This window comes from Sceloporus occidentalis, unplaced genomic scaffold (assembly GCF_023333645.1).
Source record: "Sceloporus occidentalis isolate IW3139 unplaced genomic scaffold, rSceOcc1.0.p SCAF_9, whole genome shotgun sequence".
NCBI lineage: Eukaryota > Metazoa > Chordata > Lepidosauria > Squamata > Phrynosomatidae > Sceloporus > Sceloporus occidentalis.
The window spans coordinates 26,146,124-26,160,009 of NW_028316989.1; the positions used below are offsets into that span (position 1 = coordinate 26,146,124).

The window sequence follows — 13,886 nt, forward strand, 5'->3', positions numbered from 1 at the left end:
GGCCAAGGGATGAAGAGGGGAAAGATGTATGTCCTCCAGTGGAATTCCTGGCTGCAGTGTATGTTTGTACCATACAGTTCCCAGAATTCCCTAGCACTGAGCCAGGGCAGTCTGAAAGCAGTCTTAAATTAGATTATTGCTGCAGGTTGGCTTAATAAAGTTACTGCAAAAGTATGGGTTTTGGAATTTGTCATGTAAGACCCACAAGGTAAAATTTGTTGTAGTGGTTTGAGTGTTGGACTATGACTCTGAAGTCTGGAGACCAGGGTTTGATTTCCAGCCCAGCCATGAAACCCAGTGTGTGACCTTGGGGAGTATGTCACACTCTCTCAGCTTCAGAGGAAGGCAATGGCACAGCTCTTCTTTATTTTTTTATTTTTTTATTTTATTTAGGTATTTATATCCCGCCCTTCAGCCCTAATGGCTATCAGGGCAGCTTACATTTATTATTATTTTTAACCAGACAGTTCCCTGCCCGCAGGCTTACAATCTAAAAGACACGACACAAAAGGAGAAGGGAATGGTGAGGGGGGAGGGGATCAGGTCCAGCATTCTTCTCTCCCTCTGAGGCCTGGACCAAGGCAGATGGACCGGAGGGAGGGCTCTGCTTCTTTCAGGCAGGCCTGGTGGAGCTCGCCTGCCTCTCTCCCCTGAACAAATCTTGCCAAGAAAACCCCAGGATAGGTTCATCTTAGGGTTGCCATAAGTTGGAAAGGGCTTGAAGGCACAAACAACAACAACCCAGATCACAATGCACTGTAATGGAACTATATTCTGTTTTAACTTTAGCAGTTGCAACACTGTGAGCAACTACACTGTAGAAATAATGCAGTTTGACACCACTTTTAACTTCCAGGGCTACCAAAAAACCCCAAAACCCCTGGGATTTGTAGTTTTGTGAGGCACCAGTACTCTTTTACAAAGAAAAAAAAAACGCTTGTAAAAATTGAGCTACAACACTTAAAGTGGTGTCAAAGTGTATTATATCAACAGTGTAGATTTCCCCATGCTATAGAATTCTGGGCTTTGCAGTTTGGTGAGAGGGGCATTTGGAAAGCTCAGCCAGAGATAGAGAGATGGCGGAGGTCACTGAACTACAACACCCATAATCCCACAGCACGTCGCCATGGCAATCACTATATAACAGCCTAGTGTGATAAACTACTCAAGTTGCAGTGAGTGGCTATTGATGAAGGAAAGGGGTGGCCTTTGCCAAGCGCCGCCTTTTCATTGGTGCTTTCCTTCCTCGCACTGACGGGCGCTCTGTCCAATCACAGGCAGGAGCGCGAGGAACTCAGGCAGGGTAGGCATTAACATAAGAAACTGACCACCCTCACTCTCTTCTCATATCCAAACAGAGCCCCTGCCAGAGCCATCCTCTTTTAAAGTGCCTTGATTCACACACCCGCCCGCCCTCCCTCCCTCAGCCTCCCTGCGACTTTCCCCCCCTTTTTCCTCCAGTCTCCATCAGAGCCTCTGCTTTTGATGGAGGGGAGGAGGAGGGGGAGGAAGGAGCTTGAAAATCCCCAGTCCTGATGGGGGGGGGGGGGTCCAGACCCCCAACCCCCCCCCCCTCTTAGCTACGTCCTTGCTCTTGGCTCCTCTTCACCCAGAAAAAGGGTATGTGTAGAGCCATAAATGTTTCTCCATTCAAGAAACCCAGAAATGCATGGATATTGCATTTAATAATAATAATAATAATAATAATAATAAAATTTTATTTATATTTCCCGCTTCTCCCTTCAGATCGAAGCGGGATTACAGCAGTAAAAACATCATAAAATACATACATAATTCAAAAACATCAATCCAAGAAATAAAAATTAAAAGGGAAAAGGAGCAGTGCTGCTCAGCCATAAGGTCATATATTCAGATGTACAAATCAGATTAGAGGAGATCCGTTGGATAGGTCTGCCGGAAGAGATCCGTCTTCAGTGCCTTTTTGAAGGCTTCCAAGGAAGGGTTAAGACGGACCTCTTCCGGTAAATTCTTCCAGAGTCTAGAGGCCATTGCAGAAAATGCTCTACAACCTGGTTTTGGGTTGTTCCAATATTTTTGTGCCAGATGTTCTGAGGGTGTGGGGCAGATTATGTAGGGAGAGGCGTTCCCTTAAGTAACTTGGGCCCAGGCCATGTAGAGCTTTATAGGTAATAACCGAAACTTTGTATTGCACCCAGAAGCTAATCGGCAGCCAATATAGAGCTTTCAACACCGGTGTAATGTGGTCTGATCTTGGTGTCCTGGTGATCAGTCTGGCTGCAGCATTCTGAATCAGTTGGAGCTTCCGAACTTGGTACAAAGGTAGCCCCATGTAGAACGCATTGCAGAAATCTAAACGAGAGATTACCAGCGCATGTAGTACTGTTTCAAGGTGCCCTTGAGCCAGGTAGGGAGGCAGTTGGCGTATCAGCTGAAGCTGATACCATGCACTCCTGGCTATCGCCTCCACCTGAGATGTCAACTGTAGAGACGAGTCCAGTACTCCCAAACTGCGAACTTCATTCTTCAGGGGGAGTGTGTCCCCGTCAAGGATAGGGGCACCTATCGCGAGCACCTCCGTTTTCTCTGGATTCAGCTTGAGTTTGTTTTCCCTCATCCAGCCCATCACTGACTTAAGGAAGGCATTCAGAGGAGAGATGCCATCCTTAGGCCTGTTACAGACAGCCAAAATAAAGCTGCTTCGAGTCACAGTGGAGGTATGGTGTTTCAGTGATGCATGCGTCCTAAGAGTCCAGAAGCCACACCAAAGCCACGCTCCAGACCTTAGGGCTGGAGCGTGGCTTTGGTGCGACTTCTGGACTCTTAGGACGCATGCATCATTGAAACACCATACCTCCACTGTGACTCGAAGCAGCTTTATTTTGGCTGTCTGTAACAGGCCTTAGTCACTGCAGCAGTCGGAGACATAGAGAAGTGAATTTGGGTGTCATCGGCATATTGATAACACCGCACCCCATGTCTCTGAATGATTTCTCCCAGCGGCTTCGTATAAATGTTAAAAAGCATGGGGGATAGAATGGTGTCCTGAGGGACGCCAGATGTCAATTCCCTTTTACGAGAACAATTGTTCCCCAGCATCACCATCTGGAATCTGCCTGAAACGTAGGAACGGAACCACTGGAGCGCAGCCCCCGATACCTAGCTCCCTCAGGCGTTCCAGAAGGATACCATGGTCAATGGTATCAAATGCCGCTGAGATGTCCAAGAGCACCAACAAGGTCACACTACCCCTGTCGATGCACAGATGGAGATCATCAACTAAAGCGACCATGGCTGTCTCAACTCCATATCCCACCCTAAAGCCAATTTGAAATGGGGCCAGATAATCGGCTTCATCCAAGACATTTCCATTGAACTGAGGGAAATCCATCTTTTCATAACCCTCCCCTCTAGAAAAACTACCCTGTCTAGCTTTATGTTCTAAATTGTAAATATTGGGGACCTGCTGCTCCTGTTCTTAAATCATCCCAACTGATGTGTTTAAAAATGGTGGTCAGATTGTGTTAGGAGTAAATAACTGTAGGGATTCCTGAGTGGACATCTATTTGGAATTCCTTGTGAAGCATGCTATAAATCCTGTTACACTTATGGCTGCATTACTAAACAAGAAGGCAACGTCTGTGGCATTAAAAATGTGATTTCACCACCCTTCTTCCAGGGAAGCATGTAACTGATCCTGTCACCAAGGCATGCTGATGTCCACACTTTTCCTGGCTGTGTTGCCTGGGATTAGCCTTTGCCCCGAGAGCTGAGATGCGCAGCAAGGCTCTACCATGGCAGCCTCCTCCTCCTCCTCCAGAGCGCACACTGACACACTTTAAACTTTGGATCAGGAAGTGTGATTTCCTGCCTGGCCTTTCCAAGGCCTTGGCAACAGATAACTGACAGTTGCGCAAGCCAGATTCAAGACTGACCAGGCTTTTGTGAGAACCACAACCACATATAATTCTCATGATTTTTTTCCAGCCATGACCAGCAAAAGGGCCCAAGCTCGACTCAGGCTTGCATCCTTCCGAGGTCGCTAAAATGAGTACCCAGACTGTTGGGGGCAAATTAGCTTACTTGCTAATTAGCTTACTTGCTGTTCACCGCTATGATCTTTGGAATAGTGGTATATAAATAAAACAAATTATTTATTATTATTATGGTGCAGAGCACAAAAGCCTTCTTTTCAGCAGGAACCAATACTTCATTTTAAAAGAGCAGGTTGTGCTCAGGGCGCAGGCCAGGATGTTTCAGAGGTTTCCAGACCTTAAAAATGAAGGGATCCACATTCTTCTGCAGCTTTGCCCTCCTTCCATGGCCTAGAGGTAATTATTTTGCCCGAAGCAGCCACTCCTCCTCCTCCTCCATCCTTGGTGCGTCAGGGGTACAGTGTTGAAATTGCATTAGTGGGGCAGCCAATGGGTGGTTGGTGGAGCCCATCTGGTTTCACTTAGCAGTTTTTACAGGGAAGACTTTGGGGCGGGAGAACGGGAGGGCTGGCCTCCTTCTGCTGGGGCACCGCATTCCAACGGAGAGGCGGCTGTGGAGGGAGGCTGCTCAGGGGAGAAAGGGAACAAGGCCCCTGAAGACAAGGGCAACTGCACTGCCTCCTGTGGATCTTGCAGGGAGGGATTTCCCCTGGATTCTTCCAGAGGGAGAGGGCCATAGGAACAAATGTGTGTGTGCGTGCATATACACTTATCCAGTGGCATGGGACTTTCTCTAAGAACGTGGCAGCTGACCAGCGTTACCTGCATCAACGGCACTGGGGACACAGTACTCCTTGTCTTTGTCGAACCAGTTGTTGAGGGGAGAGCCACAAAGTCCTGGCTGCCTCTTAGCTGTCCTCCTGCTGCTGCTGAATGCCAGGTCTGTAAATAGGGAAAAAACCTGCAGAGATCCAGGAACTGATTCCGAATGAGGACGCCAACCTGGCTTATATCACGGAGGCCTAGCTGGATGGAACTGGTGTATGTGTGTCAGACTCCCCCGTTCTGTCCATTTGGGTTCTCTGTACAGAAGTAGGAAAGGCCTGGAGTGTGGGAAGACAGAGTGGCCCTGGCCTGCTGGGGTCCCATCTCCCTCGCCAGCTGCCTCTCCCACGGTCTTCTGGGTTCGAGTGTGTGTCCGTCCTGAAGGCGGGTGCCAAGGACAGAACAGGGATTCTGCTACTTGACCTCCCTTCCTGATATAGGCCAGCCTCCTCTATTTAGGGAGAGTGGTAGCCTCCCAGCTTGGTGGTGTAAACCATTCCAGGATTGTTTCATGTAAGCTTTAAATAAATACAAATACAATTGTGATCATATCCACTTACTTTACAATGTATCATTGATTGATGCATAATGTACAGAACACATAATAAAACAAAGGGGTCCAGTGCAGAAGTCCATGGAGCCAAAGGTGGAGGGACCGACAATAATTCTGGAGCCAGCCAGTATTTCTGCGCTGGGCAGGAGCAAGGCAGAGAAGACTATTCCTTCGCCCGCCATGGAATCTGGGCAAGAGAGAAGGCAGAAGCAGGCAGAGCAGGGACCTCTGTGTCCTTGCTCTGGTGGACCAAGTGATGCTTCCAAGCATGCGCCTCAGGCGACACGACACCTGCCAGAATGTGGTTAGCGATCTGGTCAGCCTGTGAGAGGGTTGGAAACCAAAGTGTCTGCAGGTGCAAGTGGGCACAGGGCAGCCCAAGAAGGCATGAAGGGACCTGGCACAAGGCGCAAATGGCCCTGAGCTGAGCTAGAAAGAATTGGGGGCACCGACAATGTCAGCCTCTGCTTGGATTTGCCCAAAAGACGCAGCTGAACTGCCTAGACTGCTTTAACTCTTTCTGGCTCAAGGCTATGGAATTCTGGGAGTTGGCGCTTGTTGTGGGCTCCGCTCTGGGCCCCACAACAAACTCTAACTCCCAGAATTCCATAGCCTTGAGTCAGAAAGAGTTAAAGCAGTGGCAAACTGGATTATTTGTCCAGTGTGGGTGCACCCCTGGTCTACCTGAGGATGCTTTCCTGTCTTCTGGACCCTTCGGCCCCTTCCTTGGTTTCTCATTTCTAGCGGCAAAAGTGTTTGCAGAAGACAGGTCCCTCTGTCTGGCTGACATCTATGCGCCACCAATGGCACCAATGGCACCAATGGCACCGGGAGACTGCAGCAAAGCTAATGGCCAAAAATGGGCCCGTAGCAACTAGTCCTCAGCCTCGAAACCAGAGGGCCCCGTTTTTCCTTTGGGTCTAGAAAGCGAGGCCAAGCAGCCGCTGATCTGCACAGGATCCCGAAGGCGCTTCCTTGGGCGCATCAGCCCCATAAGGGCCCGGGGTGGGTTTCTGGGCAAGGGCTGCGAAGGGCGCTTCTTGGTCCGGGCGGTTTCAGTGTCTTTTGCTGCGACTCGGGGTCTGGGGCCAAAGTGCTTTTGCGGTTTCAGAGCCGGAGTGAAAAGGCCACTCAAATGCCATGGAACTGCGGCCGAGGCCTCTGGGGAGATTGTTCAGGGGCCCAGAGCCTCCCTGAGGCCGCGGCGGCCCTTGCCTCCTCCTTCCCTCGGGGCAGACGGGCTTCCCTCGGGTCCCGAAGAGTCGCGACTGCCGGCCTCCTGACTCGGGCCCTCCTAAGAGCGCCTTCCCAAAGCCGAGGGGCCTCTGCCTGCCCCCCGACGGAGCCCATGGGCCGCTGGGCCTCGTCGCGCTGCTTCCAGGAGGGGCGCAAGAGGGGCTCGCAGACGGGCCCCAGCAGCAGGCCAGCTGTGCCGCCTTCCCTCGGCTGCCCCGGAGTCGCTCCCTCCCTCCCGCCCCTGCTCTGCTCTCGCTCGCTCGCTCTCGCTCTCCGGGCCGCGAAGGGTTAAGCGCGGCTTCGCTGGGCCGGGCCTCCTTTCCCTCTTCGGAGAGGCGCGGAGGGATCCCCGGAAGAGGGAGGGAAGGGAGGCTGCTCCGAGGGAAGGCGGCCCTCCTTCCCTCCCCGGTTCTCCTCCTCCTCGGAGGGAGACCCCGTCGGCCCAGTCCCCGGGAGGCGCCCTTCCTCCGCGGAAGGAGGGAGGGAGGGAGGGAGGGGGCCGCGGGGGCGCTCTCTCGCTCCTTCCTCCTCCCCTCCCCCTCCCTCGGGAGCGCGCAGAGAGGGGCGGGGCTCCCCTTTCTTTCTGCCTCTTCCGCTCGCCTTCCTCCTGCTCCTCTTCCTGGCTTTCGGCTGAAGAAGAGCCTCCCTTCCCGCGGAAGAGGAAGAAGGAGGAGGAGGGGGAGGCCCGGGAGAAGCCCCTCCCCTCCCCTCCCCTCCCGGAGGGAGGAGGCCTAGGCTCGCCTTCTCCTCCTTCTCTTTCGGGAGGGCAGGGAGGCGGCCTTCCCTTCCTTCCCTCCCTCCTTCCCCGGGCGCCCCTTCCCTGCCCTCCTCCTCCTCTTCCTGGCGGCGGATGAAGGAGGAAGATGAACGCCCAGCAGCCGCAGCCGCAGCCTCGGATGGCCGCCGCCATCGGGACCGACAAGGAGCTCAGCGACCTCCTCGACTTCAGCGCGGTACGAGGGAGGGCCCAGGGCGGGCCCCGGCAGGGCCTCGGGAGCCCCCTCTCGCTCCAGGCGCCGTCCGTCGGGAAGCCCCGGCCGCCCTCTCGGCCCTCTGCCCCCGGGACCGAGTCGCCGCAGCCAGCCCTCCGGGGGCAGGAGGGCGGAGCGCCGCTCCCTCCGGGGCAGTCTCTCCCGGGGCTGGGGAAGGACACTCCCTCGGAGCAGCTGGGCAGAGCTTCCCGGGGCGGAGGGCTTCCGTGGCTCCCGGAGCGTCTCCCTCCCTCCCTCCCTCCTCCGGGGCAGAGGCCCCGCTCCCTCTCCGCTGCTCCGGAGGGAGGGAGGGAGGGAGGGAGGCAGGGCTGCTTCTAACCCGGGCCCCGTCTGTTCCTTTCAGATGTTCTCTCCGCCGGTGAACAGCGGGAAGACCAGGCCGACCACGCTGGGAAGCAGCCGCTTCGGCGGGGCAGGTGAGCAGGGCAGCCCCGGCCGCAGGAGCCCCGACGGCAGGCCCTCTCCTCCCTCCCTCCCTCCCTCCCTCCCTTTCTCCCTCTGGGCCCGCTTCCTTCGGCAGAGAAGGGGCTCCTTGCCTTGGAAGGACGCGGAGGAGGAGAGCCCTTTCCTTCTGCTGCCTTGGAATGGCTTGGCCTCCTTGGGAAGCCTCTCTGCCTCGGGGTTGTTGGCGGGGCTTCCGCTTCCTCAGGCCTTGAGTCTCCCTTTAAGCTAGCCTTTGAGAAGCCCTGTTCCTGCCTTGAGCCTGAGTCTGGATCAGCCTAAAGCCAGGCTCAACGGGGGAGTAAGGAGCGCAGAGTGGCCTTCGACCCAAAGGGCTGCCTGGCCTTGTGGCAGATCCAGGAGGCGGAGGAAGGACCGGCAGCGATGTTGGGGTGACAGCGACAGAGACAGCTAAGCATCTGGGGGGAAGAGCCCCACGGTTTTCCTGCAATGAGTAGAGTCCAGCCATTTTAAGACCCCAAGGAATGCCCTTCGCTGTATCAGTTCCTCCTGTGCCTGGAATGCCTTTCCAGGGACCCCTCCCTCCGACAGACCCCTGTTCCATAGTTGCCTCACAGCAGTCATCGGCTGGCTCTTAATTCAATATGGAAAAGGGGTGGTTTTCCCCGTCTGATTTTGCATTTATTAGGAAGCACCTTTGGAAGACAGTGTCGATCTGTTGCCTTCCCTCGATTGTGTGTCAACCGCTGTGCAATTCTATGTCAAACACTGGATGGTTGTATTTGAAAGCACTGTTGCTGTATTATTTGGTCTGACCTTTAATAGTTAGGGTTAAGCTTGCAGAGGAGTAGGCCTCTCCACACTTGGAAGGAGCTGAGATATCATTTCAAATACACTGGCCAGAGGCTTGGGTCTTGCGTCTGTTGCTTCTAAACCTAGATTAGCCTTTCTCCCAGGAGATCAACATTTGAAGGAGTGAAAAGCCAGCAGGTCTAATGCCCAAAGTGTCTGAAGATTGTTAAAGAGGAGATTGACTGCAGTTGTTGCAGATGTGAATGATATTTGGATTGGTTAGAGTATAATTTTGAAAGCATTTTATTTTACAATACTTCAAAAGTGTGAACACAGTGTTGTCCACTTATCCAGGTGAGGTTAAATGATGGGCTTTGCCCTGTGGCTGTTTACCTCTTGACTCTCCTCTCAGGTGGGCATTTCCTACCCCACTTTGAGTTTCTAAGGCAGCCACCATTAACGTTTCATTTGTACTGATAATAGCCTTAATCGTTGTCCCAAACCATACTTTGTGAATTTGCTGCTCATCTTGGTTATTGCTGAGAATAGTGCAGGCATAACAGTCATTTGCTCTGAACCAGAAAAGCTGGAGGGATATTAGGGGTGAGTGAGAGAGGAGGCAAAGGGATACGGGAGCCTGAAGGTGGGCTCCGCATTTTACGTTTCCTCTGTAGCTTAGAGTCCAGTTCCCAGTGTGTCTTTTTGAGCCGTTGGCAGGAAAGGAGTGCAGGGCCTGCAAGGGAGCGAGCCTTGCTCTTAGGGCCCTGAGCTGTTTGCGGATACACTCCCAGGGCCTTTTAGCGCATTTCCTAGAAAACAGCAGCTCCTCCTCTTGCATCATCTTCCCAAATGCAGTTCTCTGATCTTTAAATATTGGGAAGAGACAACGGCAAGCCTGCCACCTGTGCAAATGTGGAAAGTCCTCATTATAGCAGTGTATACTGTGTTTGCCACTGAACCGCAGCTATACCTGTTGAGGTGCTGTATTATTTGGATATTTCTAAAAATGAGTTTTTACTAATGGCATTCTGGTGTTAGGTTCGGACTAGGTACTATGTTTGTTTAACATGTTGTGCGAGTATAAAATATTGGTGGTCTTGAAAAGCTTATAATTTATGAAATCATGGCTGTTTGATACAACGTGCTGCAAATGGATGAGATACACACCAACAGTTTGATACTTGGAATCAGCTGCGAAGGTTGTACTCCTGTGCATGCTTTGTTGCTGTGTGCTTTCAAGCCATGTCCAACTTAAAACGACCCTAGGGCAAACCGGTCACGAGGTTTCCGTGTCAAAATTTGTTTAGAGGAGGTTTGCCATTGCCTTCCTCTGAGGCTGAGAGAGTGTGACTTGCCCAAGGTCAACCACTGGGTTTTCTGGCAGCAAGCCTCATGAAACACCATAGGACTTTTTTCGGAATTAATATGTACTTTTAATTGTCTTTTGTTCTTATACTTATAGATTATACTTGACTTGTTAGCCACTTCAAACAATATGTTTTGTGGCAAGACAAGATAAAAATAATATTGTCATAAAGGGAAAACACAAGCCGCTTTTGCCTTGCTGTCATTGGAAAACTTCATTTAGTTACGATCCAAACTTTCAGTTTGTCTGCAAACTTTTTGTAGCCGGCTGTAGGACCTCTTGTCTCTATCTCTTTTTGTGGTAAAGGGAAATGGTGCTTGCTGAATGGGCTTTTGAATAGGCTTTCAGGCCAAGCTTTGGCTCTCTTCCTGTCATCTTTGTGTTCCTTTCCTCTGCCAGGGTGGGCCTTGGCTGGGAAGGATTATTTAACTCAGATCTATCAAGCCACAGAGTTTCTGAAAACAAACTGGGATATTTTGAGAAGATGTGCAGTTCTTTCTCTGTGTTCATATGTACAGAAAGGTCAGACTACTTTTGCTTCTGCAATGCTGTTTGGTGCGCTAGAGGTGCTGCCCGCTAGTGGCGGCCTCTTGGCTTCAGGGCTCCTCTGCCTTGGGAGGGAAGGATGGCTGTTCTTGCTGGCTTGGTGCTTTGCTTCTGCAGCCCTTAGGGTTAGGAGGCGCTTCGTCCTGCAGCCAGATCAGAGGGACTCATGCACAGCCTTCGGTTGACTAAAGAACGCCGCTTGAGCTTTCTGCGGCAGGTGTTCATGGCCTGTGTATAGTGGATATATACTGCCCTTTGCTGGAGTATTTCACTTCCGTTGTCCTTGTTCAGCTGTCCCACGGAACAGGTTTCTTAGTCATTCCCTTGTTAAATGTAACATAAACCTTCATAACAGCTGGCTGCCTCTGTGCTATCTAAACATTAGCCGATGTTGAATGCTTCTGTTAGAGCTATTCTCTCCTTCAGAATAGTATTTTAAAATTTAAAATATTCTAATGGTGGCTGCCTCTCCAGACAAAAGGCCGTAAGCCAGCCAGGCGGCTGAGCAAAGGTGCCTCCGGTCCTCTTGGTGAAAGGTGGATGGTGGGTGCAGTCGGCCGGCGGACTTTCCTCCTTCCCTGATGTATTCTGCGCATGAAGCTCTAAATTGGATTTAGTAAAAAGCAGCAAGGCTTGATGGATTTTCCTCATAGCATACAAGAACATGAGCTGGATTTTGCTCTACTGCATGAATGGATAAAATGACTCCCTGAGCATTGTTTACCTAGCATTGCAACAGGAACCCACAGATGCAGTTCTGTGTCTGTTCAGCGTTTGGCAAGACTGGGACTGAAATTGAGTTCTGTATATTTAACATGGCTACCTATTCAAAATACTCCAGGAAAAAAAAGCAGCTCTGGTTTTACTGCATTGTATTCAGTTGTAGAACTAAAGAGATTGGACAAAATGAAGAGAGGTCTGGGTTAGCAGATCATATTCCCAGTTAGACCCTTTCAGAGGTTTGTGAAGACAGAAGGGGCAGAATGGGGGAGAGCTTTGGTTTCTAGGTTTCTAGTGCCTTGTATTCAATCTGATGTTCATACATTTGAAGTTCTAGGTTGAATGGATGGTTCTTCTGGTATTCCAGCTATCCAGGGTAAAGTAGATTTCAGTTGCAGAACAAGCTAAATTTGGGTTGTTGGTGAAGAGACGGAGTAAACCTTAGTGGCTGAGCAATACAACCACATGCTCTTCTCAACCATTAAAAATATTTCCTCCCCTGAATCTTCCTGAGGGGGTACTTTGCCCTGGGGCTGACCAGTTATGGCAGCAAAAATGTCAGTTTGTCTCTTATTTTGGGCCAAATTTATGATCTTTTTTGTGCCAGTTCTGATTGCTCAGACCGTCAGGGACTTTCAAGGGCCCCAGAGAGCATTTCTTTCCCAGACCTGCTAGCCAAGAAGTCTGGGCAATTTCAGCTGAGAGAATGAAGACTCAACTGTTTGCTTTTCAGGTTTGTTCTGTTTCACAAAATCAGACAAAATCACTTAGCAGCCCTTGTAGCACCCAAAAATGGACATCTCTATACATAAGGGGGATGTTTATGTGTATGTATAACCTGCAGAATTCTAACTTAAAGCAGCAACAGAATGTGTAAATAAAGAAACAAACAGCAGAACAATTAAAATGATAATTGTCTATTTATAGAAATTCCTACCATTATGGGTTCAAGATACTGTGTCCTTTTGACCCTACAAAATGGCCCTTGGAGCGTGTAACTTTTACCAATTCCATGAACAGCAATTTTTAGTTTTTCCAGCATTGCTCGCTCTCCCTCCCGACTGTTTATGAGAACTTAACACCGTTCCAAAGATTGGGTGCATTTAGAAGCATGGGAAGGCCATACAGAGTGCCACGTTATAAAATTCAACAAAAGCTTATTTTGTTGATTTTCCTTAGTATTCAGTTAACATCTTCACCAAAAAGTATGCCCTTTATGCTTTTGAATGTTGTGGTAATAAATACAGCTTTGTTTTCTAAATGCAGACATACAAAACATTCATTCAAGTCATAAAATCACCAATTATCTCATCCTGTAGAGCAAGAAAAAACATGTTCTTCATTACGGTTAGAAAAATAATGTTTATGCCACTTCCAAAACACTAGAACAACAACTAAGCTGTCAAACAAACGTGTTCAAAGTTAGCAACTGAGACATGCCATCTTACACTAGAGAGTGAGTTTGTTACTAATACTGTAGTAGTTGAGTCATACATCCATGACCAAGACAAATAAAAGGGAGAGCAAAGCAGAAAAGCACTTCCTGGTCTTTGGGGTACCCTTGATATCTGTGGCCTGGCCTCCCATATCTCCAGGTCTCTCAAAATGTTTTCAGGAAAAACATTCAACATAATCTGTGGTCTCCTTCAGAGCTTTCCAAAACACAACAATTGAGGGTTTTTCTCCCCACAAAAGGAATAAGTCCCTTCAGTCCCAAGTGCGAGTACATACTTAAAGTCCCAGGTGCGGACCTTCTCCAGATGGGAAGTCTATTTGTTACCTGATGCCAGATTAGTTATATAACCCACAGCTTAAATACTGGCATACTATTTTAGAATTGAAGGGACCTTGTGGATTTCCAGAAAGTTACAATAGTTGTCTGATTGCAACCAATAAAATAGTGACTAATTCTAGGGAACTATTTAATATGGCTTTAGCACTTAAGAGGAAGACATAGCGTATCCTGTGGCATCAGCTGTGATTTCTAGCAGAGTCTGCAGTTAAAGCTGAGAGCTGGGATTTCTCTTGCGGTTCCTGTTTTGAAGAACTCTCCAGCTAAACCTGCCCTTGCTTAGCATTGTCAGCTTTTACAATTCTGGTCAAGATCTACTCGTTTGAGGACACTTCTAAAATTTACTGTTTGTTAGTGATGTCTTAATGTCAGCTTGTATTTGTTTGTACAGTATTCAGTTTTAACTGCTCTTTTTCTGTGTTATGTCTTGGGTTTACCCCAGGCATGCTGCTGCAACCCGCCACCAAAATAATAATAATAATAATAATAATAATAATGGTTTATTTATATTTTCCCGCCTCTCCCGAATGATTCAAGGCAGGATTACAACCAGTTAAAAATACATCAGAATAAAATAAATTTAAAATACATTTAAATACATCGATAAAATAGTACAGTTAACATAGAACTAGGTCCATTGAGTGGTAATGCAACAATTTGTCCAGTGATATAATGATGATATTACAACAGGTCGGGTGGATAAGCTTGCCGGAAGAGATCTGTCTTAAGTGCCCTCTTGAAAGAATCT

The 13,886-nt window shown here is 49.4% G+C and overlaps 1 protein-coding gene across 7 annotated transcripts in view; it reads left to right on the forward strand.

Moving 5' to 3' along the window:
• The first annotated feature begins 6,778 nt into the window (after positions 1 to 6,778).
• LOC149307091 (transcription factor 12-like) overlaps positions 6,779 to 13,886 on the forward strand; it is a 145,942-nt gene continuing 138,834 nt past the window's right edge. For 3 of the 7 annotated variants that reach the window (XM_089538020.1, XM_089538021.1, XM_089538023.1), the window contains exons 1-2: positions 6,781 to 7,481; positions 7,864 to 7,936. In XM_089538020.1, the coding sequence (XP_089394146.1) occupies positions 7,392 to 7,481; positions 7,864 to 7,936 (163 nt within the window). In that variant the 5' untranslated portion in view covers positions 6,781 to 7,391. Of the gene's footprint in view, positions 7,482 to 7,863; positions 7,937 to 13,886 lie in introns of those variants that run through there. The other 4 variants (XM_089538022.1, XM_089538029.1, XM_089538025.1 and 1 more) reach the window with 3 other exon arrangements.